The sequence below is a fragment of the Orycteropus afer genome, unplaced genomic scaffold (assembly GCF_000298275.1).
Source record: "Orycteropus afer afer isolate SDZICR_OR568_19922 unplaced genomic scaffold, OryAfe1.0 scaffold00196, whole genome shotgun sequence".
Classification (NCBI taxonomy): domain Eukaryota; kingdom Metazoa; phylum Chordata; class Mammalia; order Tubulidentata; family Orycteropodidae; genus Orycteropus; species Orycteropus afer.
The window spans coordinates 5,501,829-5,527,902 of record NW_006921783.1 but is presented as its reverse complement, the minus strand read 5'-3'; the positions used below and the strand labels follow the sequence as shown (position 1 = coordinate 5,527,902).

The 26,074-nt window shown below is 38.5% G+C and overlaps 1 protein-coding gene across 1 annotated transcript in view; it reads right to left on the bottom strand.

Moving 5' to 3' along the window:
• Positions 1-2,722: 2,722 nt before the first annotated feature.
• TADA2A (transcriptional adaptor 2A) overlaps positions 2,723-26,074 on the bottom strand; it is a 91,057-nt gene continuing 67,705 nt past the window's right edge. The window contains exons 8-15 of the mRNA XM_042781921.1: positions 22,205-22,268; positions 20,835-20,878; positions 14,431-14,541; positions 10,157-10,228; positions 8,150-8,282; positions 7,546-7,589; positions 5,080-5,153; positions 2,723-2,908 (exon numbers count right to left, since the gene is read on the bottom strand). Coding sequence (XP_042637855.1) covers positions 2,723-2,908; positions 5,080-5,153; positions 7,546-7,589; positions 8,150-8,282; positions 10,157-10,228; positions 14,431-14,541; positions 20,835-20,878; positions 22,205-22,268 — 728 coding nt within the window. The remainder of the gene's footprint in view (positions 2,909-5,079; positions 5,154-7,545; positions 7,590-8,149; positions 8,283-10,156; positions 10,229-14,430; positions 14,542-20,834; positions 20,879-22,204; positions 22,269-26,074) is intronic.

The window sequence follows — 26,074 nt, the reverse complement described above, 5'->3', positions numbered from 1 at the left end:
ATGATTACTTAATTAGCCTAATTCAGATGAAATGGGTGGGGGTGGGGGTAAACAATAAAAGCACAGAAACTGGAACCCAGGAAAAAATAAACTGAATATTTAGTATTAGTCTCTCAAGAGAGATGGTCTAGGTCTTTGAGCATAGGAAAGTGTCATTATGAAAAGAAGTTTGCTATTTCCCACCACTGGCAGAGAAGGACATGCATAAAATTCCAGCAGAAACTTTTAGTATTAAATTTTAATTAAAAAAATTCCTAATAGTAAAAGGTCTTTATTCAGTCACTGAGTTTCAAAGTAAACGCTCCCTCTTCTGAGATGATCTAAACTGGAGACCTCTGTTAATATAGCTGGTTTATGATCAACTCTGCTTAGAAGCAAGAGGAAGGACAAAACATCCTTTGAAAGGCTAATGCTAGCCCTGGATTTTCAGTACCAACAAGAGGGTTACCCTAGGTGATAGGAGCAAGTGTATTAAAACCAGCTTATCAAGTATTAGCAATAGTTTTTCTATTATAAATGCAAAAAGATACCAACTCAGTTCTCCTTTCAACAGGAGTCACACAAAATATGGCTTGACCTTTAAGAAACCCAATAGGGATTCTCTAAATTTGCAGAACTGAGTTTACCAAAATAATAATTCTACTTTCTAAAATCCAGTCATTTGAAATTGCAGCCATATTTTTCTATCACTATGCCATTTCTCTCATCAAAGTTACTGATTCCCCATCAGTTTTTCAAAGTACATTGGTCCCAGGTTTTCATCAGACTGTCCTACCACCCTCCCACCCCTGACTACCGCAGCTGCCCCTTCTGTTCCAGCCAAATCTCTTGGCACCATTTTTCTTACTCCCACTGCTACCTCCTTATCATCCTCCGCCCACCATGTCTCCAACAGTTTCCCACTTCAATCTGCCGTTTAATTCTTTCCTGTCAATCTTATCATTGCCTCAAAAGCCCACCTCTCCCAGGAAGTCTTCCTTAATCAAGATTAGGACTCATCAAGGACTCTCACAGATATCATCTGACAATGATGTCTAATGAATCTCGATTTTTTAAAACAGGAAAAGAGATGCAAAAGTTGCAGAAGGTCAGGAGACATTTCATTCTCTGAAGACAGAAATTACCTGGTAACAAGCAACCCACCAACTTTGTAACTAATGGTAGGGGAATGTATTTCCTAATAGATGTTGTTGTTGTTGTTATGTGCCGTCGAGTCGGCCCCGACTCATAGCGACCCCTCCTTGGGTTTCTGAGGCAGTATCACTAGGGAAGTAGGATTGCCCAACCTTCCTTCCGGGGAGTGGCTGGTGGGTTTGAACCGCCAGCCGTCTGGTTAGCAGGCAAGTGTAAATACGACTACTTAAAGAAAAGAGATCATTTCTACACACCACTCTTTTTTAAGACTGACGTCCTCAATTCAAATTCACTCAGATCCTCAGAGTTTCCTTTTATCAACACCTAGATGAAGTCTGTTAGCAATACATGCCTGTTTCCATCAGTCAAAAAGTTTGAGCAGATGTTTCAAGTAAAGCACACAATATTTTAATCAGATGTTTTGAATGTTGAAGGAACTAAAGAATCAATCAGGTACTCGATGACATTTTTGCAGATTTTGAAAAAGGTAGTTCTATGTACAACTTTGCTTCTAACAGAAATGGGATAGCTATGAATGAGTTTGGCTTCTTATTCTTCAGAATGATTTGAGGACCAAGTTTCAGATATGGTGAGATTACACACTCCTATCTAGGGAGTCCCATCTACGAAACTGCTTTACTTTTGTTTTATATGAGCAAAAGTAGCTTTTATTATAGGCTTGCTTTTCAACATTGAGAAATTAGGATTAAGGTCTCAGATCTAAGCAAAGCTGAGGTCAGGTGCATCACCTCCGTCCTCTGTGGTTGGTATCCTGAGTAAACCAGGATAAGAACGGGTGAGTCCAGGACACACATGTTAGCAGAGACAGTGTAGCATGATGGGACAGGCATCCAATACCCTAAGGATGCTTTACTTACCAGAATATTTGACACACCCACAAATTACATAGCAAAACATTTTAATCCATTAATTCTAAAAATAACAGAGACATTTTATAACTGGTGCCACCTCCTCAAAAGTCTACTGCAGATTAGACAGCCAGACTGCAAAACACAAAGCCAGACATTAAAGCTAAAGATGTAATTTGGGACAAGACCATCCTGGGGAGATCTTCATCCCTTTTGTTCATAAATATAAATTGTCAGCTTCAAAAATCTTGGAAGGAAAGAGAAAACCTTCTCATGGTCTATAACCCTTCTCTTTATTTTAAAAACTTTATCTGTCTGCAAATGTTTAAAGGCAGAACAGGTCATCAGAATACCTACCCACAAGAATCCAAGCTGGACTCCTGGGACCAACGACTGTGGTTTAGTTCTATTTCTACCAATACTGTGATGTGAGGTACTATGGTTCTTGTTTTAGTTACAAGAGGTGTTAGGAATGAATGCCCACTCACATTTAATAATAACTTATCTAGCACAAAACTCTGTAGCACAATACTAACAACAGGAGTGTTTTTAAAGCAGGGTGGAGAAGAAAGTAGACATTAATACAACTTAAGTTTTCCTATGTCCTTCCTCTCTTTTTACAGTGAAAATTCAGCACAAAAACAACTCTTCAGAATGCACACTATCTTCAGCCCACAACATTCCAAACTTCTGATTTCTGATCCCAAGTCCTTAGAGCCTCAGGCTTTAGTGATGTATCCTTCTCGGATGAGGAAATCATAGATTTTCCGGGTTTTGTTCACGTCTATCTTGATCAGTGCTCTTGCCTGTGCCAGTCTCAAGCCTCCTTGCTTGTTACATTCATTTAACAGAGCGGATTTGTATTCTAAATAGGCTCCAGGGACCAACCTCACCATCTGACAAAGCTGCAAGACACAGCAAATTTAATAAACATTAACATTTGTCATTCTCATTATTCAATCCAACAGGTATAGCCAAAACCAAAAAGAGTGACATCAACCTCCAACTATAGGAGCTGTTGGGTGACTGGACCACATTCCATTGAGTATCATCTCTGGAGAGAACACTCCCTAAAGACATGACACCTAGGAAGAAAAAGCCAGCAGGGTGTGATGTTAGGAGAGCCTTTAGCACGTGCAGGGTGGCTCAGTGCCTGGGCTTGTCAGGCATGTGTGCCTTAGGAGCAGCCTGGCTCACTGAGGAGTCAACCATTAAATGTCTAGAAACCCAGCATCATTCCAACATGGTCAGTCAGGGAAGAGCCACAGGACACAAGCAGGTGTGGGTGACGGCATGGACACTTTGATTCTTAAGTGTGAGTCACATTATTTCCAGCACTGGTATGAAGTAGTAGGCCCCTGCTGTTGTGATTTCCTACTTCAGAAGGAAAGAAAATACAGAGACCTTATCAGGAAGAGGTCATCCCAGCTGCTAAAAATCTAGAAACTTGGCTCAATTCCAGTTTATCCGCCATCAGCAATGAGGAGTTTGCGGTCACCATTAGGTGGGTAAGGGTAAAAACTGCTTGAAATTCTGGGCCATTCAACAGTTAATCAGACTGGCTTATGACTTTCATAGAAATACTTAGATACACACTTGTTTCTACTCCCAAACTAATCTCTATTGCTCTTGGTGGATAAAATAAAAGACTCATTCTCATTATCTGCGGTAGTTTTGTTTTTATAAACTCAATGTGAACACTGAATTAGTAAATACTGAGCCATTGCTTCTATGGGAAATACAAAGTTAGGTTCCTGAAAGCTGCTGTTTACTACATTTTGTTAATTGTTACATAGCCTTGTTTTATCTATGTTTCTGCTTAAAGACACCTTATTTAATATGTACTGTTGATTCATTAACATGAAACTCAGAGCCAACAGCACTATAACTCATACTTGAATGAACCCTGTTTAACGTTTGTATTTTCTCTGTAGGTGACATCACAGCTTTCTTGCATTTAGGAAGACTGGACAGCACTTCAGCACTATGCTTAGGGACCATGTGAAACAGAAATCACCAATAAAAAGTACACCAATGCAAAAAACGTGATACTAAATAGAACACAAAAAAGATGCTTGTTTACACTGTGAGAGCTGCAACATGGAGGTAGAGCATGGCTTTGTTCAATTTCATCTGGGAATGTGGGCATCAGATAACTTAAACTTTTCCCCACTCTGCATGTACCCGCAAATGACCACAAAAGCACTGTGAGTACTGACTTTGGGGCTACAAAAAAAGCTTTAGGAAGTGAGTAGGCAAATTCAAAAATATGGAATTGACAATAATGAGAATTGACTGTATCAGCCCCCATACTGTTTCCTCCTTATTATCTGACCAACCTAATCTATGGGGCGGCAGACAGGGACACTGATCTTGCAAACTATAAAAGGGGCATATGAGGAGCACAAGAGGAATTCCTCTTTTGAAATGGACTTCAAAGCCAGAGCACATTCTTTTGAAAACTGTTGATGACTCTTTTGAAGGTGGGTTTAAAATTTAGGAACAGCCAAAAGCAGTATAAAGACAAGTCAGGTGATTGCAGTGTAAAAGTAGGTCAGGGTATTTTTTTTAATTCAAATTAATGTGTAACTACATTATTATTATTTTTATGGTTGTAAGCATGCTCTGGTGACAATACCAAAAATATTACAAGTGAGAGTTATATTATTGGAATAAGTGTAGAACCTTCCAAATGGGCCATTCAAATAGGAAACGCTCATTTTCATGAAAAAGTTGTTTTAGGTTTATAAAAAATTACTCTCATAAATGACTTACTAGCACACTACCCAGCCCATGGTAAGTGCCCAATGAATGACAGGTGCTACTACTATTTGCATTTTAACAAAACATGTTCTTCCCCCAAAAGAGGAATGGTGGCAGAAGAGGAGGAAAGGGGTTCTTCGGTTCTTTGAAAACTCCTGAGACTAGTCTGTAGGTCTCGGACCTCCTAGAATAGATTATAACTGTGCGGATATGTCAAATGACTAGAGCAAAAGGGGTTTGACAATGTTTTGGTGACAACTCAATGAATAACCAGCCCCTCTTCTCTTTCCTCTAGTTCCCTTTTTATTGTTACCTCCTTTTCTTTTTCATTCAGCTTCTCTGTGCCAGGGAGGCCAGTGAGGTTCAAAGGTGGTGCACTTCGTCTACCTGTAACGTGGATAGAAAAGACAACATATTTCATACCAAAACCAAACCAAACTCACTGCCACTGAGTTGATTCCAACTCACAGCGACCCCTTTTGGGTTTCTGGGGCGGTAAATCTTTATGGAAGTAGATTGCCCTGTCTTCCTTCCGTGGAGTGCCTGATGGGTTTGACCCGCCAACCTTCTGGTTAGCAGTCAAATGCCTTAGGCACTATGCCACCAGAGCTCCTTATATATATTTCATAGGTGTGATAACTCCTCAGGTAAAATATATAAAGTCCCGTGCAGCCAGGCCAGCTAGGGAAGAAATCATGTATCTAGCTGTAGGAAATTTTTATTCCTCTGCTCAGGCCTCAGTTTAGCTAGCAACATGAGCTCTCCAAACTTTCACTTGGAAATACTAATGGTAATCCATGTGCCCCTCCGTTCTACCAAAATACACATACACTCACACATACCACAGCATCAAATGACTACTCACAATAGTTATCACCTATTTCTTCTTAACCAAGGGGGAGCCCCTAAAATCTAAAGTCCAGATATTATTCAGTTAAGAGTTAAGAAAGGTCACACATGGCCTGCCTTCACAACTGATAAACAGAAATGTCAACTCTGTAGGAGAGGTATTCCCTAATCCTGGTCACTCTGCCAGCAGCACAAGGTAAACATGGTAATTAACTAAGTACCATTTGCCTTCAGATCAAAGGCAGACTGCTAGGCCAACATAAGGCCCTTCTTATTTATTATGTGAGGGAGTATCTGTTTCTTCCAAAGTAGCCTTGTTTACCTAAAAGATGCACACAATGAGCTATTATACTGCAAGGCAGGGGCTGAGATCACATACCTGGGCAAGAAACCCAAGAAGGAGGTCACTGCCCAGGACCGGCAACTAGATGGGCAAAGTTCTTTTTGTTTTGAATGTATATTTTGGATTAGGGTTCAGTTGGAGGTAGATTAACTAAGTTATACAACAGAAAATGTAGACTTAATTATTAACAAGTTTTAAGGGGGTTACATTTTAGGGGGAGCAGTCAAAAGGGATGGACTCTTTAACAGGCTGCTCTGTTAGAAACAAAGAAGATAATAAGGGCTTCTGTACAACCAGCAGAACTAGTCTTATCAAAAATGCTCAAAAATGGAGATTAAAATCATTTGATGTCACACAAAAGTTCTCTGAGGCTAGGCTATGATGATGCCAGGTTTCTGATTTTGCATTGCCTCAGAAGCAACAAGAGCAGAAAGGGAAAAAGGGGCCCTGCAATCTAAACACAGAGGGTGAGGAAGGCTAACACTAGCCTAGGAAGTAACAATGAACATGGGAGTAAGGTCAGTTCAGAAATTACAAATATCAAAGTCACATGTTCAAATTAACTTGCTCATTCATTTTAATTAGCCAATGTTAAGTTATCGGTATTTCTGTACTTGACTTTTTGAGGAGAAGAAAGAGGTGCCAGGAAGTAAGGAACTTATAAAACTCTTATCTAGCTGGCTTAGCAACTCCCTAGAAGGTTCCCTTTTCTCTCTTACATATTAAAAATAATTGCTAGAATCAAAGGAATGAAAGACAAAAAAAAATTCATCTCTAAAGAGGCCTTTTCTGAGCCCTGTCTAAATCCTGAACTTACTGGGAGGTTCTGAATGGGATCGCAGGGCTGTTGCTGTAAGCCTCAGAAGAATGCTAAAACTCTAAACCTGCTGTCTTTTCTACTACTCTGGCTCTCTCTATTCAGGGGAGTGGTCATATGTTATGCTTAAGGGAAATGCCTACCCTACCACACAGACAGAGAAGGAAACCATGAAAATGGGCAAAGAAACACTGCACTCTTGGTTTCAGAGTTCCTTATATAACGAATACCTCCCCAAATTACCAGTCACTGATTACTAATCCTAATGATTAGCAGACACTATGTAGATTATTTTAGCTGTGTAAATTAACCTAAAAATAGGACACACCCAAGGAGAAAAAGCTAAGAAACAAATACTTTAAGTCTCCAACTTACAAAGAAATGCTGGGGTTTCTGGCAAATAACATGCTTTTTTGCTCATGTTGGATACAAAGCTTTTATTTTTTCCTTGTGGGACAGATGTCAAAATCTATACCTGATACAACCACAAGTAAATTAACTAACCATGAACATTAGTAAAAAAAGAAGAGACCTCTCTGAAACTCTTTCTTTCCTTGTCTCTCTGTACTCTTAACTCTGAGGATAGTCCTTGACTGGCCATGAAGATCCTGAAAACTTGTTGATGTTTATAAACCAGACTGACATTTGCTTGTCATTACTTTTCCTAATCACCCCCCTCCCACAAAAGGGGAAGGAGTGTAAATAGGTCACCATATTCCTACAATGCACACTTCACACTGAAGACTTGCTCCAGGCTGAGAAATAATTACCTGAATTTGAAGCCACTGGAATAGAAGGACTCAGGCCGGAATCACTATAATGAAGAAGAATAATTTAAACTTATGTCACATCAAAAAAGGCAATTACAAAAGCTCCTGTGTTGACTGGGTACCATTCTTCAGGTGGGTCACTTTGAAGAGATATAATGAAATCGACTAGACTGTGTTTTACAGGATATGCCACTGTACTAACAAGGAAAAAAATCCTATTCTGGGGGGAAAAGTCCTGGGCTTGTTAAGACAAGCTCTTAGCCTGGAACACCACTGAGATGATTCATGGGGCGGGGATAAGAATGGGATTCTCCCATGGAAACTGTATCAGTAGATACGGAGGAGGAGAGGGTGCATGGGGGGAAGGCTGAGGGGAAATACACTGATTTTTTAAAATAAGACCAAAGTAACAAAGTAGGATCTCAGAGGTCAAGTATGTTTATCAAAACTGTCAGTAATGTACTGTTTATAAAATAGACTGCTAAAATCTTCCTGAATTCTTCTAGTTGCCATCAAGGATACCCATGGAAGTGTCAGAAAAGACATATAAAAACCAAAGTGTCCAAGAAGGAAATGTCTCCATCACTCTAGACTAATTGCTCACATGTCAGCTTGCCGGCGGAGCCACTGCTGGCAAGCACTACTGTCTTGGATGTATTGGAGGACTTCAGAGAGCATGGTGCGTTTAAGGCGCTCTTCCTCTCGTGTCTTCTTGAGGTGATCATAGGTTCTGGCACCTGGAGGTGTAGAAAATACCATGACTGCAATGGCCATGCAACAGAACTGCAGGGCATCCTAACTGACCAGCCAATATTTGGTCTTTTTCTGGTTTCCTTAGCAAAACTTCTTCCACAATTATTTTTTCAAGAACAATGTACATTTCCCCAGTCTGAAATTTCCTTTCTTGATACCAAATGACTTTTTTTCCTCTTCCATAATTAAGAAATTTCGGGGGGAAAAAAAAAGCATAACAAAAATACCAGTCGCTTTTATTTATACCCCCAAAAGTAACTAATAATGTTGTGTTTATTTCCTATCTTATTTTTTCTATTTATGTATTTTTCAGTATCACACAAGTTTTAAAATAATATAGTCTTCCTTAAGAAATAATTTGAATTACAAATAAAAATAAGTCCTCTTTGGCCAGTGCAATTTCTTTCACCTCTCCCAGAAGCAATCAGTATCACATAACAAAATTAGGTATCAGTCTTTATATACATCTTGCTAAACAAAAAAGTTGCTCTGTACCCCCCCACCCCATGTTAACAAGGGTATACAGATTCCAAAATACCACAGCAGCAGGTTTCAAACTATGTTCCACAGAGTCCCAGGATATCATGGGATACTTATCTCAGGGATTACTGTGAAGAGCAAGGACAGTGCCAAATACTGGGGTCTACACATAACCTGAACCATCAATCTCAACAAAAGCAGTTTCATTTTTATCTTATAAACTGGAGTTCCACATAAAATTTCATCTCAAATAGCTTTCTGCTATCAAAAATAATTTAAGAATCATTACACTAAACTGAACTTATATCCACAGGGATATGTTAAGAAGCACAGCTACCCACAGGTAGTGGCTAACAGCTTTCAATCGTCAGGGGGACTTGAAACGGGAAAAGGAGGGAACAGGAAAGATTATTTTAAACAATACAACAACAGAAGCTATTTACTGAGGATATACTGTGTGCTAGGTATAAAAAATGCACTGCTGTCAAGTCAGACCCAACTCATAGCGACCCCTCCTGGGGTTTGTGAGGTGGTATCACTACAAAAGTAGATTGCCCAACCTTCCTTTTGGGGAGTGACTGGTGGGTATGAATCGCCAGCCCTCTGGTTAGCAGTCACATGCCTTAGGCGCTATGCCACCAGAGCTCCCTGTGCTAGGTATAGTGCTATGTTTTTACACATACTTTAATCTTCATACTAATGCTAAGAGATCTGGAAAATTTCTGTAACTGGAGAATCATAGAACTAGCAAACTTGAGAGCCAGAATTCAAACCCTAGTCGAGTTCAGGTCTAGACCCCAAGTTCTTAATTATGGCAATCCACTGCTTTCTCTTATAACCTGGCCTTACTACTATGTACCTCTTTAATCTCTTTAAACCTTAGTTTCTTCATTAAATAGAAATAGAAGAACATATCTCATGAGTTTGGAATGAGGATCAAATAGCATGATCCAGGTAGAATGTTTAGCATAGGGTCTGGTGCATGGTAAGCATCTGTAGATGTTACTACCACCATCCTAATCAAGTATGTGGGATGCATGCAAACATCTACAGTCAGTTAAAGCTTGGCTAGTATGAATGATTAGGCCATGCATCACTAAATTTAAAAAGCCTGAGACGTAAAACTTTTTTTTTAACTGGTCACAGTAGAATCCTAAATCTAAAGGAGCACCTCTCTTTTCTTTGTGTTTTGACTTTTATTCTACCTCAGATAATCCATATAAGGTCTTTGTAGGGCTTAAATAGATGAAATGTTACTAGAGAGCAAAAGCTCATTCTGAAAAAGGAAAATGTTTTTTTAAAAAAAATCCCACAACATCTCAGGCTTTCCTCTATGTGTCTGGAAGATACTATCAGTGTGTAGCATATGCATACTCACTACAGAAACTGGTAATGCCTGCTGTCCTGTATTCCTGGAGCCTTTTGATTTCCCTTCGGAGTTCAAATTCCACTGTTTTCCCCAAAAAGAACAAAGAGAAGAATTGAAAAAAACAAAAATCAACAAGAATGATCAGTTTTGCTGTTGAGTATTTTTAGCAATTCTGTCTTCTATAAAAGACTGGGTAATTCCACTTAGAGGATCCTACTGGTTGGTAGCTTCTCGTGAGAAAAACCTACTCCAGCTGTCCTCCAGCTGCCATATCCTGGAGATAGCAGCTGCGACTGTCTTTTAGAAAACATACAGTGAACTGGCTCGGTTTATTTGTCTACAGAAGTAATAAATACAGTATTTTAAGCAATCAAGTTTCCCTGCTGTTGAAAGTTCTACCTGCATAACTAAATTCTTCTATGAAACATGTGTCTGTTATTACTTGATGTGGCCCTAATGCAAGAAAGCAAATGATCTGTGCGCTCAAAGCTCCAGATAGTTTCTTTACAGCTTTTCTCCTACAGGGACAAAAGAGCATTGTTTTCCATAAAGCAAAGATTTTTGCCTCCTCTGACTGAGCACACAGACCAAGCTGCACTAGCTGGGGTTATTAAGTGATACAACATTCAAGTTTGGGTGCTTTTGAATCAGGGGATGAAGGAAGAGCGTGGACAGCCCCTGGGTGTAGCTCTTTGGAGGTGACACATACACCAGGATGGCACAGGCTCAGGGATCAAGGATCACTCGCCCAGATTTGTACTCACCTAATACAAACCACATAGAGAATGCCAATCAAACGGGATTTGGTGAGAACAACCAATCTGACTCAGATAAATACATGCAATGCTTATGCAAGAAATACTTGTGTGATGAGGACAGGAAGGTAAAGCACTTTTCCAGAACTGAACTTGGGCCCAAACACATAAATCTTAACGAAGAAAGCTACAGAATAAGCTACCCAGCCTGGACTGTATTATAGTCTAGGTCTTACTGTCTAAACAACTTCAATTTTTTATAGTGATAATCAAATGGTAACTGGGTAGAGCTCAGGAATACTCCAGAGAAAGGCAAGAGGAATGATTGAAGTACCATATCTAGGAGTCATCCAACTCCATTTTTAAAACTAGTTTTAATGTTAAAAAATCTATGGGGAAAATATATGATGTCTGAGATTTGCTTCAAAATAACCCAATTAAGGGTAGGTAGTAAAGATGAAACCAGACAGGCCATATGTTGATAATTTTTGAAGCTAGGTGATAGATATATGGAGGTTCATTACACTATTATCTTTACTTCTGTGTACATTTGAAAATTTCTGTAATAAAAAGGGGGAAAACATTACTAAACTTTTTATCTGGGGGAAAAAATAAGCCATTAGACTTTTTAATCTTCACATAAAACACACTATTATCTCTATTTATATAAATTCACACACACAAATATTTGCTCAAGGCTCAAAAATCACCTACACACATGGACTTCCGGTAAGATAGAAGAATAGGCACACAAGTGACACAGTCCCTCTTCAACAAAGAAAAGAAAAACCAATTAACAGAGATACAGAAGATAATCCTGGAGCCCTGAGCTTTGAAAGGAACTATGCAGAAGTGGATTGGGCACCAACTAGTGGAAAAACGTGAACAAAAACAATGAGGGCAGAGATGGCCAGAGCTGCGGACTGTCGGCTACCTTGGTGGGACCAACAGCCTGACTATTTCCAAGTGGTGTTGGGACCTGAGAATTGAGCTAAAGATCAGCCCTGATCTCCAAGGGCTGCAGGGACGACTGCACTGATGGCCCATGACTGGGAGGAGAAATGGTGAGGAGGGAGACAACTTGAGCTGTTGACTTTCCGTTGCCTGGAGGGTGCAGCCATTTTGATTGTTCACACGTTGCAGCCATTTTGAATATTTAAAGCGACAGAAGGTGCAGCCATTTTGAATGTTTACAAGCGGTGGCCATTTTGGATTTTAAAGTGATGGCATTCTCATTTGGATTTCAGGGACCTAAGAATAGGCTCTGTTTGCCAAGGTTGGCAGGGGCATATGAGAGGCTGACAACAGGAAAGGAGACAGGTGGTGAGTATATAAGTGCTGTCAACTAGCAAATGCAGGAGCATAGCACAGTACCCTGCTTACATAGATAACATACAAACAAAACAAAAAAAACAAAAATCGTGGGCAAGTCATTCCAACATACAATGACCAATTAAATATAAACACAAAAAACATCACAATGCCTCAGAAACAACAGAGCATCAGTCCACACAAAGAAGCAAGATAAAGCAGGAGAGACAAGGGACCAGGACATGAACCCAAAACACATCCCCGAGGAAGATGCAGCATTGGAACTCCCTGATAAGGAATTCCAAAGAATTATATTTAGGTATCTTTGATGAATCGAGAGACAGATCAAGGAAAACACAGAGAAAACTCTAGATCAATTAAAAAGACAATGCAAGAACAAAATGACAAGATAAATGAAAAAATTGGAAATAATGCAAAATCTACACACAGAAATCCAGAAGATTAACACTAAATTTTCAGAAATGTTGTTGTTGTTGTTATGTGCCGTCAAGTCGACCCGACTCATAGTGACTCCTCCTTGGGTTTCCGAGGCAGTATCACTACGAAAGTAGATTGCCCAACCTTCCTTCTGAGGAGTGGCTGGTGGGTTTGAACCGCCAGCCTTCTGGTTAGCAGTCAAGTGCCTTAACCATTATGCTACCAGAGCTCCAAATTTTCAGAAATAGGTAAGAAATTTAATGGGTAGGGGAGTAGAGTTCAATCAATGGAAGACAGAGTTAGGGAGATTGAGGGCAGGTACCCAAACACTTCTTTGGAAAGGGATCAATCAGAAAAAAGATCAAAACAAAATGAAGAAAGCCTGGGGTTCATGTGGGATACCATCTTACTCCTTTTGATGTAATCGGAATTCCAGAACAGGAAGAGACAAATAAAACCACAGAGAAAACTGTCAAAGATTTGTTGGAAGAGAATTTTCCTCGTATGATGAAAGATGAAAATATATCTATTCAGGAAGTCCAACGAATCCCAAACAGGATAGACCCCAACAGAAAATCACCAAGACATATCATCATCAAACTTACCAAAACCAAAGACAAAGAAAGAATCAAGAGAGCAGCACAAGAAAAACGAAAAGTTACCTACAAGGGGCAACCAATAAGACTAAGCTTGCATTTCTCGGCAGAAACCATGCAGGTGAAAGGACAATGGGATGGTATATATAAAACACTGAAAGAGAAAAACTTCCAACCAAGAATTATGTACCCAGCAAAACTGTCCCTCAACTATGATGGTGAAATTAGGTCATTTCCAGATAAGCAGAAATTAAGGGAATTTGTTAAAACCAGACCAACCTTACAAGAGATGCTAGAGGGAGTCCTTTGGACACAGAAGCAACAACAGCCAACAACAACTGACCATTAACATACACGATGATATAATCCAGAAACCAACCCAGCTATGGAAGTATCCAAAGTAAATAAGCCTACAATATTGTAAACAGGGAACCAGTGACATAAATTGACAAATGAGGACAACTACAAACCAAAAACAGGGAAAAAATTGCGTCGTTACAGAACTTCTAGATGGTAAGGAGGTCAAGACAACTACAAGGTAGAACGGACTGTTCTAAACTTCGAAAGAAAACTATAAATCACAGGGTAACCTCAAAGAAAAATGATAAACTTTCACATCAAAAAAGAGGACCAGCATAAATATTCAGAAAATACTAAAACAACAGCAATGAAGGAAATGATAACACAATTCATAAACAAAATGAGCTCAGCATAGAAAATTATGTGGAACAAAGAAATTGACACCATGAAAAAGCACTTAACAAAAATGATAGCAACAAATTAATATTTGTTGATAATTACATATCTGGCAAGGGACTTATCTCTAAGATTTATAGCAGAACAGTGGATGAGCAAACTACGGTACATACACATAATGGAATGCTATGCAGCACTAAAGAAAAATGTAGAGTCTGCAAAACACTGCATAATATGGATGAACTTGGAGGACATTATGCTGAGTAAAATAAGCCAATCACAGAAGTATTAGTTCATTGTTGTGGAGGGTCAAGGAAAGGTTTACATATGGAGGGAAATCTTCTTTGTTGGTTGCCAGGGGTGGGAGGGGAGGAGAAGGAACACTGCAAAAAAAAAAAAAGCATTGACCCATGTGACTTTAGTTTTGTGTATTTTACTGTACATAAATTATATTTCAATAAAATGCATTTTAAAAAAAATCACCTACATGCATGGCTTTCGATGAACTTGTCATGCTCCACTGGCCCCACAATCCTTGCAAATCGCCTCATTGTTTCATAAAGGTCTTGGACCTCCTTGGGATAGCGCCGTTCCATTACTACAGAAAAGTGAAAACACAACCAGATCATGGAGAATGTAAAGATCCCTAAGTTTTCTGCATTTCTTTTACAAGTGAAATAGGACATTAGTCCTAGCCTCACATAACTAACCAATGACAGGAAGTAAACAGGAAAGCTAAGAGTACAAAACACTAATCATAACAACAGTCACAGTAACTATCACAGAGGGATGTTGTCATCACCGGAGAGCATCCACTCGCCAGCACCCTGATGACCTCCCACATCTCATTGTCTTCCCCCACCCCCAAATAATGTTACTTCCTTTAAACTCTGATTAGGTAATAGGACTCATTGTAAAACTCTGAAAGTTACAAAAAGGTATATTGCAAAAGATTACTCTCTCTTCCACCCCTGACTCTGAGTCATCCAGTTCCCTTTCCTAAATTCTTGGGTATGCTTCTGAAGATTTCCTTATACATTTGAGCAAATGTGTGTTCTCCAGAAATGGCATCTATTATACAATCATCTTCTTTCATTTAATATACAGTATATTTTTTAAAACTATTACATATCTGGATTTTTTTTTCTTTAAATTTTATTTTGTTGTTGAGAATGTACACAGCAAAACACACACTAATCCAACAGTTTCTACGTGTACAATCTAGTAACACTGATCATATTCTTTGAGTTGTGCAACCATTCTCATCCTCCTTTTCTGAGTTGTTCTTCCCTTATTAACATACACTGCCCCCTTTGGTTCCCATTTAATCTTTCAAGTTGTTGTTGCCAGTTAGATCCCAAATAGACAGTTCTTAAAGAAAGAGCATAATGCTCAAGGCATAACTTTTTAACTAGTTAAGCTAAACTACTGTTGGGTTTTATGAGGACTTCAGGGGATATTTTTGATTTAAGATTTAAAGACTATTTCAGGGCAATAGTTTCAGGAGTTCATTCACCCTCTATGGCTCCAGAAAGTCTAGAGTCCATGAGAATGTGAAATTCTGTTCTGCATGTTTCCCCTTTTGATCAGGATTCTTCTAGGGAATCTTTTTGATCAAAATATTCAGTAATGGTAGATGGGTACCATCCAGTTCTTCCGGTCTTACGGGAAAGGGGGCAGCTATTCATGGAGGCAATTAGCCACACATCCCATACTCTTCTCCTATTCCTAATTCTCTTTCCTCCTCTGTTGTGCCAGGTGAATAGAGACCAACTGTTGTGCCCTGGATGGCTGCTTGCAAGCTTTTAAGATCCCAGGCAAGACACAACAAAATAGAAGGTAGAACAAAAGCATTAAACATGTTACTAGTTCAATTAACTAGGATGTCCCATGAAACCATGAGCCCAAAACCTCCAAATCAAGGTAACAAATCTCATGAGGTTTTTGGTTGTACATAAGCAGCCTCAGCAGCTACTCTCTCTCTCTCTCTTTTTTTTTTTGGTTGTTCTTATAAACACATGTATAACACAACTTTTGCCAATTCAAGTTTTACAGTTATTGTCTGTTAATGTGTACAGGGGCAGGAACTACTGGCAGTACCAAAAAAAGACAATTAAAGGCAGATTTTGCATTCTCAGGAACAATGTTGCGAAAATCTCTAGGATTAACTTGCACAGAAAAACAAGTGAACTGCAGACAAAATCATCCATCTACAAGAAGTAGATACACATGGGGGAAAAATGTGTGATCTATTGCCTGCCCCACTTAGAATCTTCTTCCTACATCTATATCCTCAAGTAAAGCATGCATTTCTTCATTTTCCATATAGGTCTTTTGAATTTCTCATAACTAAATTAAGTACTGCAACTTTATCTAGTACTAATGAAGTTGTATTTTGATAACTACCATATACAGGGTAGCCAGGGCCATCAACTTGGGGGATCATCACTGATCACATTTCTAACATATAGAGATAATGACAAAGAAGCTGGAAAGTAATACCAATCAACAATTATAATTTGATGGGACCAGGAACTCTAGAACTGCTGCTTGGTCATTTCCATCAGATAATTGAGGCTAGTTCTGTCTACTCTTGAACTCCATGAAAGTTTTCATTTGTGACAGTTGTTTAAATTAAGTCCCATTTTCAGATGAATCTCTTCCCTTGGAGGAAACATTCCTGTCCACATATTCCAGGTGCTGATCTGATCGGCAGTCACACATTGATTATTTTCACTATTAAACAGTCCTTACTGCAGGACTTACACAGAAGAATTTTAAAATTTGAAGAAGAAAAACAAAACCCAACCTGCTTTCCATATTAAGGTCACGTGTACATTCAGTACAATGGCAACTGAATACAGTATAATGGCAATGTGAAACGACATTGCATCTTCCACTTCTACATTCTCAGAAGCAACAGAGTTTCCTCTCAGCCCTCTGTTTAAGAAATACAGGGGACAGGATAATGAGGCCCAAACTGTCTACAAGCTGAGAATAAAATTTATGTGAGAGTCAGTATCTACCAGAACTCAGCTGACCTCTTCTAGGAAACCCAGGAATTCAGACAGAGGAACTTACTACTGTTGCTACTAGAACATGACTAATTAGTGTCTGTAAGATGGGCAAGGGAAATCTGACCCTGAATTATTTTGTAAACCTATAGCTCTTGATGAGGATGGGGTTAAATAGGCAATCCCATACACAGTAGAAGGAATATAAATGGGTATGACAGTTTTGGGAAAGCAATCTAGCAGCATGTGTCAAGAGTTTTTAATGATCGCTCCTTTGATGTATTAATTCCACTTCTGGGAATCTATCTTAAAAAAAAAAAAAATCCGAACCTATTAAATGGGGAAGACATAGTCTCTTTAACTAATGGTGCTGGCAAAACCAGACATCCATTGCAGAAAAATGAAACAGGATCCTTATCTCACACCATATACGAAAACTAACTCAAGATGGATCAAAGACTTAAATGTAAAAGCTAGAAGTATAAAGTTTATCAAAGAAAAATAGGGGCAAACTTAAGGACCCTAATATATGGCATAAACAGACTTCAAACATAACTAAAATGTACGAACAGCAGAAAATAAACTAGATGACTGGGACTTCTAAAAATTAAATTCTTATGCATATCAAAAGACTTCTCCAAAAGAGTAAAACGAGAACCTACAGATTGGGAAAAAAATATTTGGCAATGACATATCTAACAACGGACTTCTCTCTAAAATTTATAGAGAACTCCAACATCTCAACATCAAAAAGACAAACAATCCAATTAAAAAATGGGCAGAAGATATGAACAGATAGTTCACCAAAGAAGATACTCAGCTGGCCAACAAACACACGAAGAAATGCTCATTGTCATTAGCTATTGTTGTTGTTGTTGTTATGTGCCGTCGAGTCAGCCCTGACTCATAGCGACCCCTTCTTGGGTTTCCGAGGCAGTATCACTACGGAAGTAGGATTGCCCAACCTTCCTTCTGAGGAGTGGCTGGTGGGTTTGAACCGCCAGCCGTCTGGTTAGCAGGCAAGTGTCTTAGCCACTATGCTACCAGAGCTCCCCATTAGCTATTAGAGGTGCAAATCAAAACAACAATGAGATTTCATCTCACCCTAGCAATAACAGCAAAGTTCAACAAGACAGAAAATAACAAATGCTGGCGAGGATGTGGAGAGATTTGGACTCTCATACACTGTTGGTGGGACTGTAAAATGATATAACACTGTGGAAAACAGTATGGTGCTTCCTTAAAAAGTTGGAAATAAATATACCACTTGATCCAGCAATTCCATTACTAAGTACATATCCTAAAAAAGTGAGAACCAAGACCCTAATAGATACATGCACACCCATGTGCACTGCAGGACTATTCACAATAGTAAAAAAAGATGGAAACAACCTAAGTGCCCATGAATAGATGAATGGATAAAGAAACTATGGTACATACACATAATGTAATTCTATGCAATGTTAAAGAATAATGATGGAATCTGCAAAACATCTCATAACATGGATGAACCTAGAGGGATGCTGAGTGAAATTAGCCAATCACAAAAGGACAATTATTATAAAAAGTTAAGAAAAGGTTTACATACACAAAGAATTGTTCTTTGAAGGTTAGCAGGGGTGGAAGGGGAAGGGACAGAAAACCACCAATTAGAGGGAAAAAACCAAAAACCAAACTCACTGCTGTCGAGTTGATTTCAACTCATAGTGACCCCTTTTTGGGTTTCTGAGGCACTATCTCTATGGAAGTAGATTGCCCAGTCTTCCTTCTGAGGAGTGGCTGGTGGGTTTGAACTGCCAGCCTTCTGGTTAGCAGTCAAATGCCTTAGGCACTACACCACCAGAGTAGACAGGTATTATCTTGGGCGAAGGGAAAGGCAATATACAATAAAAAAATGATCGAGGCAGTGGAAGACATAGGGAGGAGCATAAGAGTTAAAGACAACAAAGGTGAATACTATTACATACATCATCCTGCAGTAATAACAAGAACAGTGATTTACCAGAGGATATATAGATAGGAAGGTGAATGGGACGACACCCATGAATATATATAGGTTTGATAGAGGCTATCTCTGACTATCTATTTATATGTAGTGCAAATATATCCATGAATGTAATAAAGCATACAGGGACCAAGTGATGAGAATGTCTTAGTCATAACCAAATACCTTGAGGGAATGAGTCACTGAGCTCAGGTATGTGCTCTCAGGGGATATTAAGGTCAACCGGTATAACATAGTCCACAAATACAATGTTCTAAATCCTACCTTGGGGAGTAGTGACTGGGGTCTTATAAGCATGCGAGTAGCCATCTAAGGTGCAACTCTTGGTCTCTCCCCGTCCACAGCAAAGAAGAGTGAAGAAAATCAAAGATTCAGGAAACAATTAGGCCAAAGGACTAATGGAGCATGTGAACCCCAGCCTCCATGACCCTGAGAACCAGAATAACTAGATGGTGCCCCACTAACACTGCTGAATACTGTAAAAGGATCACAATAAGAGGTCTTGGAAACTGTGAAACAAAACTCAAATTCATAAAAAAGATTCATGCTTATTGGACTGATGAAGACTGGTGGAACCTCTGAGACACCGTTCAAGATAGAAACTGAACTTAACCCCCATGACTCAACTGTCAGCCAAACAAGAGACAGGCCTATAAGGTGAACAGCAGTATCAGGAGGGGGTATGCACTCATCAGAACAATCAAGCATATGAGATCAAGAGGACAGCATTTGCCCAGGGATAGAGCTAGGACTTCTTGAAGAGATGGGAAGAAGAAAGAAGGATGAAGGGAAGGGGTGGGTGCAGGGAGGAAGTGGGAAGAGTGCTGTTACAGTGTGGGGATTGCAGGAAATGCCAGAAAATAGAATGTGTATGGATTGGTGAATGGAAAACTAATTTGCTCTGTAAACTTTCACCCAGATCATTATTTAAAAAAAAAAATCTGCAATATAAATGAAGATTTATTCTCAATTAAATTCATCACAGCATTATTTGTGAAGATTAAAACAACAGAAAATAAGCTAAATATAGTAAGACAGATTAAGCAAATAATTATCTATCTAAATATATATGTACATACATATAAACACATGCTATAGAACTATTAAAAGTGACATCCTCAAAACATCACAATAATTTGAAAACTATGCTATGTAAGGTAAAAAAACTATATACAGACATTTATTTAGATTGAAAAGACATAAACTAAAAATATATTTTTATATAAATATTGTAACTATTATTATGAGGTCATCATTCTTATTTGCTGAACAAACGCTACATTAAAAAAGAAGAAAAAGTGCAAGAGCTTGTTCTGTCCGGCTTTGATATCTTCTATATTTAAAACAATAAAATCACTATTACCATTCATTTTTATATCATTATAGATTATCACCATCATATAACATTACATGTAACTTTTTGTTTGGCCTCCACCATGCAAAATAAAGGTATCTATTGGTTCCTGTTGATTTTTCCATGAAAATACTATTACAACCAAGGTTACCTAATGTTTAACATGTAGTTCCAAACTATGAACCAATCCATTTCCAGAAAATATTCCATTAATATTCATGCTGTAATTACTATACTAGTTTTTTTTTTAAATTCTATTTCAAGGGTTGCTAATTATAAATTAATGGTTCTTAACTCTCATGATGCATCAGAATCATTCTGAAGGCTTTAAAAAAGTACAGATGCTCTAGCTCTATCCCCAAAGATTCTTAGTCTGGGGTGATGCCCAGGTATCAGAATTTTTTAAAGCATTCTAGGTGGTGCTAATGCACTACCTGGATTAAGATGACTGCTAAAAATACTTTTAAAGTATTTAATAGTGATGAAAGAAATTTTAAAATAAAGCAGCTAATACTTACACTGAAACTTTCTAAGGTTGATTAGTCCATGGTCTCTTATAATTCTGGAATGAAAAACCACAATAATCTGTATATTACAATTAGTATCATATTTAATAATGTCTTCCACATGCAGCTTTTATTAGAAATCATAAACAGTCTGAGGTGGAACGCTGAAGTCTAAAAAATTCACTCCCCACAAGTTCTGCAGGTCAGTGAATCACTCATATAATTTTAAGCTCCCAAGCATCACGTATTTTCCCTCTCCTTGGGCAAAACTGGCATGAATGAACCAATGGGCACTCACAAATACTGAAAAATAGATCTGCCCTTAAGATGAAACAGAAGGGAATCTGTCCACATCATAAAAATGACTCTATTCAAACTGGGAAAACGGTAACTGTCATCTAAGAGGAACCCATTAACCATAAAAGGGTACCATGATCACACAATGAACATTTACAACTGTGCATTTACATAATGCTTTGAAGCAATTTGAAATACACATACATATATTCCATGGTTTAATGGAGGGGCATCATAAAACATAAGCTCTAATAGCAATCTTTACTATCCGTTTCATAATACTCTCTACCTTTGTGTGTTTTAAGCAAAACAGAATTTAAGTAAGCCGTGCAGTCAAGTGTCTGAAACCTTTGATTTTTACCGGAAGTATTCATGGCTAGGAATGAAGCTTCTCCTAAGAGTAGCTGGGTAAGCTTCTTCAGCACTTCATAAAGGCTAACTCCAGACATGCAGAGAGTAAACTTTAGCTTAAATCACCTCGTGATCCCTCAAGAGTGCCTCCCAAGTCACTCTCCTTTTTACTGTTGAGATACACTGGGCCTGTACTCAGTAACATGTCTACACAAAAACACACACATACACACACTCACACCCTCTGCATACCCTTCCTTCAACTGTTTAAATCTCTGTAATACAACAGGGCTCTGGGATTCATCATTTCTAAATATAAATGTGTATTTTTTGATCTATTGCAATGAGAAGAAATAACCAGAAGTCCCTGAAATTTGTTCAGGATTTTTTTTAAATCCTTCTGGATGAAAGGCTTCTCATAAAAAATGATCAATTAAAATAGATCATAAGACCTTATTAACACTATGAATTTATCTTGTTCTTTTTTTTCCCCAAAGAACTCAAAACAGTACCATGTAATGATAATGCTGGTCACCATAGCATCAGTGAGAGGTGAGAAGAAGGTAAAGCCAGGTGGGGATTATTATCTCCATGTGACAAATGGCGAGAATGATGTCCAAGGAGGACAGTAAGTGTTTTCCCCGTGGCCACTAAATGAGTCACAGGCAGAATTACCACTATATGCCAGCAACAGTTTAAAGATGAAAGAAAGTAGAATGATTTTCTATACTTACTTTTTTCGCCTTTGTCTCTCCTTTAACCTGGAATGATAGATATCCACCACAGCCATCTTCAGAGCTATAAATAGATAAATAAATAAAGCCAGGACACACAAAATATTGTTTACTCAAACTATTCTAAACTTTGAACTTCATATTGCTGAATAATCCATACTCACTAGTCTTCAAAAATTTGTCTTAGAAATTTGAAAATAGACAGGGGACTTACAGCAAGACAGTAGACTAGGCAGAAACTTAAAAATATCCTCACTCACTAAACTCACTGCTGTCGAGTTGACTGGACTCATAGCGGGTCTCCCTGGGTTTCCGAGGCAGCATCTCTACGGAAGTAGATTGCCCAATCTTCTTTCCAAGGAGTGGCTGATAGGTTTGAACTGCCAGCCTTCTGGTTAGCAGTCAAATACCTTAGGCACTACGCCATCAGAGCTCCCTGAAAGTATCCCAGATACTGAATTTCTTATCAGTAAATTATAATGAAGTTCTTTTTTTCCTTTGTATATATTTATAACACATTATCCTATAAATAACAATTTCTGCTTTCAACTGAATACCACCTTTGCCCATTGTTATGTACATTACTGTTGTGGTTAGTTGCCAGCCAGTTGGTTCTGACTTACGGTAACATGTGTGACAGAACACATAACAATTCCCCAGTCCTGCACCATCTTCATGATCGTTAGTATGCATGACGCCATCGTTGCAGCTCTTGTATAGTGCCTTCCAACTTAGAAGGCTCATCGTCTAGCACTATACTGAACAATATTCAGTTATGATCCATAAGGTTTTCATGGGCTAATTTTTGGAAGTAGATCACCGGGCCTTTCTTCCTAATCTTAATCTGGAAGCTCCACTGTCCACCATGAGTGACCCTGCTGGTATTTGAAATATTGCCATAGCTTTCCACATAAACCATAAACCAAAACCAAACCAAACCCACTGCCATTGAGTTGATTCCAACTCACAATAACCCCTGTTGGGTTTCCCAGGTGGTAAATCTTTATGGAAGTAGACTGCCCCATCATCTTCCTTCTGCAGAGCAGCTGGTGGGTTTGAGTCTCCAACTTTCTAATTAGCAGTCAAATGCCTTACACACTGCTCCACCAGCAGTACAACAAAGTGTTGATGGGTGGTAGATGTGTATCACTAGCTTTCATATATCAGATTCAACAAAGGGTCTGAATTTGGTAACACATGGGAGCTGGAAATTATATCTATTAGAATAGTCATAAAAATGAGTATTGGTTGTGGTCATAACTGCACAGGAATAAGCTTAGGAGACAATGTTAAGGCAGGACTGACATGAATAAAGGTACAGTATAGACATTTTCATAGAGTAATAGTTTTCTGTTGGGGAACAGCAAATATTTAGGGGTTATAGTTTTGCATTCAGTAGTGAAAAATTCCATTAAGCAGGCTAACCAGTCCAGAAGCCATGCCCTGCTTGGTTGTCCGTATCTCAAGCCTTTCCTAGTTTTAGACTTTTGTTAAAGATATGGGGAACAGAGAGAATAGAGGCTGTGAATAGCAAAAGTCTTTCTCAGTAATTCTTTTTTTTTTTTTTCTTTCCCTGGCCACTCTTTTTCCATCATCAGAGTTCCTCAGGGCTCTGTTCTCATTTCTCTTTTCACTTCTAACCTTACTCCTATAAACCCATCCACTCCTACATAAGCTCACATAAAAGGACACTAAATCGGCAACAACAACAATGGGTGAATAAAGCCTCAGCATAAAGTGACATTCATTCAAATGTTTATTAAACACTAACTACATGCCAGGCACTATTCCAAATTCCAGGGATGTCAGATGTGACCTCACCCTGATGGAGTTTATAATCCAATAGGCATTATAAGGTCAATATAGAATGGTTCAAACCCACCAGCCACTCCTTGGAAGGAAGACTGGGCAATGTACTACCATAGTGATTCGCAGAAACTAAAGGAGGGGTCGCTATGAGTCGGATATGACTCCACAGCACTGGGTTTGGTTATAAAGCACAGAGGTAACACAAAGTGTGTTTTATCATTTGGCCAGATGAAAAGAGGGGGAGAAACAAATTTGGGAGAAAGATGATGTATTCTATTTTAGACATACTTAACTCAAAATAATTATAATATAATGATTCTTTAAGACACTTCTGTGATTCTTTACTTTTTAAAAAACAGGTACAGTCACTGCAAATTATTTGCTGATTCTGTATTTGCATATTTGTCTTCTCACTAAAATTTATTTGTAACCCCAAAATATATACTTGCAACGCTTTTGCCCCACATTCCACAAAGGGTAGAAAGTGGCCAATTGCTCAACTCATGTAAATAAATATTTAAATATAGCCACACACACCTATATACACACATACATATATACATACACACCACACGCCCACACACCTATATACACAGACACACACTGTCTCTCTCTCGCACATTCAGACATTTATTTTAAGCTCCAGATCTCAATGGATATTTCATTCTCTCATGTCCTTCAACTGCAAATTTGTATTCTATCCCTTCACCATACTCCGAAACTCTTATGCTGGTTAATGGCATCACAGTAGACTTAGTCATCCAAGACAGAAATCAACCTTGATTCTCTCCTCCCTCTCTCCATATGTAATCAGTCAGTCTTATCCACCCTTAATGCTTAAATCTCTCTCAAATTCATCTTATCTTCTTCATCCATAATAATCCTATTCTTCGTTTGTCTCACCTACATCACTGCATCAACTTCTTTACTAACTCCAGTCCTACTTTGCTATAATTCACTCCCTTTAAATGGTTCTGGGGAGCTCTGGTGGTGTAGTGCCTAAGGCATTTAACTACTAACCAGAAGGCTGGGGATTCAAACCCACCAGCCATTCCTCAGAAGGAAGACTGGGCAATCTACTTCCATAGAGATACTGCCTTAGAAATCCAAGGAGAGGTCGCTATGAGTCAAACTGACTTGATGACAGTGAGTCTGGTTTTTTTGTTTTGGTTAAATGGTTCCAAGAGTTAACATTTTAAAGCACAATCTGATCATGTTAATTCCCTACTTAAAATTCTTCCATCCACTTACAGGAGTTGAAACTTGTATATTATAAAAGACCCTTTATTATTTGTATCTTACCTACCTTTTTAGTCTTGGTCCCTACCATATGCCCTATACACCATACATACAACCAACCTGCCCAAGATCCCACAGCTGCTAAGTTGAAAGAGGGATCCAAATTCTAGGCAGTCTGGCTCCAGAGCCCTGAGTAGGAAAGATTCTGAAAACTGACCACCATGTTTACTTTCTCTGTGTTAGTAGGTTTATATTCTTTGTGTTAGTCCCATATCCTAAATCTGGCTTACCCGAAATATATACATATTTTTTAATAATCTCAGAAATGAAAAACTCCTATAGGCTTTTTTGTAGTTGGAAAACCTCTAGGGTTAAGAAATGAAGACCAGGTCTTAACAACTCCAGAAGAAAATATGAGAAATACATGATTTAACACTATGTTATACTATTCTATTCATTTACAATCTATGGATTCTGAAGGGATGGTAAGATTTAAATTTAGTAGATGCTGGAAAGAAAGGTGATCCCACAGAATATGGAAATTACAGAACAATATCATTAATATCGCACGCAAGTAAGATCTTACTGAAGATAATTAAAAAACATCTGCAGCAGTATATTGACAGAGAACTTCAAGAGGTGCAAGCTGGATTCAGAAGAGGACATGGAACAAGAGATATCATAGCTGTTGTCAGATAGATCTTGGCTCAAGGCAAAGAATACCAGAAAGATGTTTACGTGTGTTTTATTGACTATGCAAAGGCATTTGATTGTGTGGATCATGACAAATTACGGACAACACTGAAAAGAATGGGAATTCCC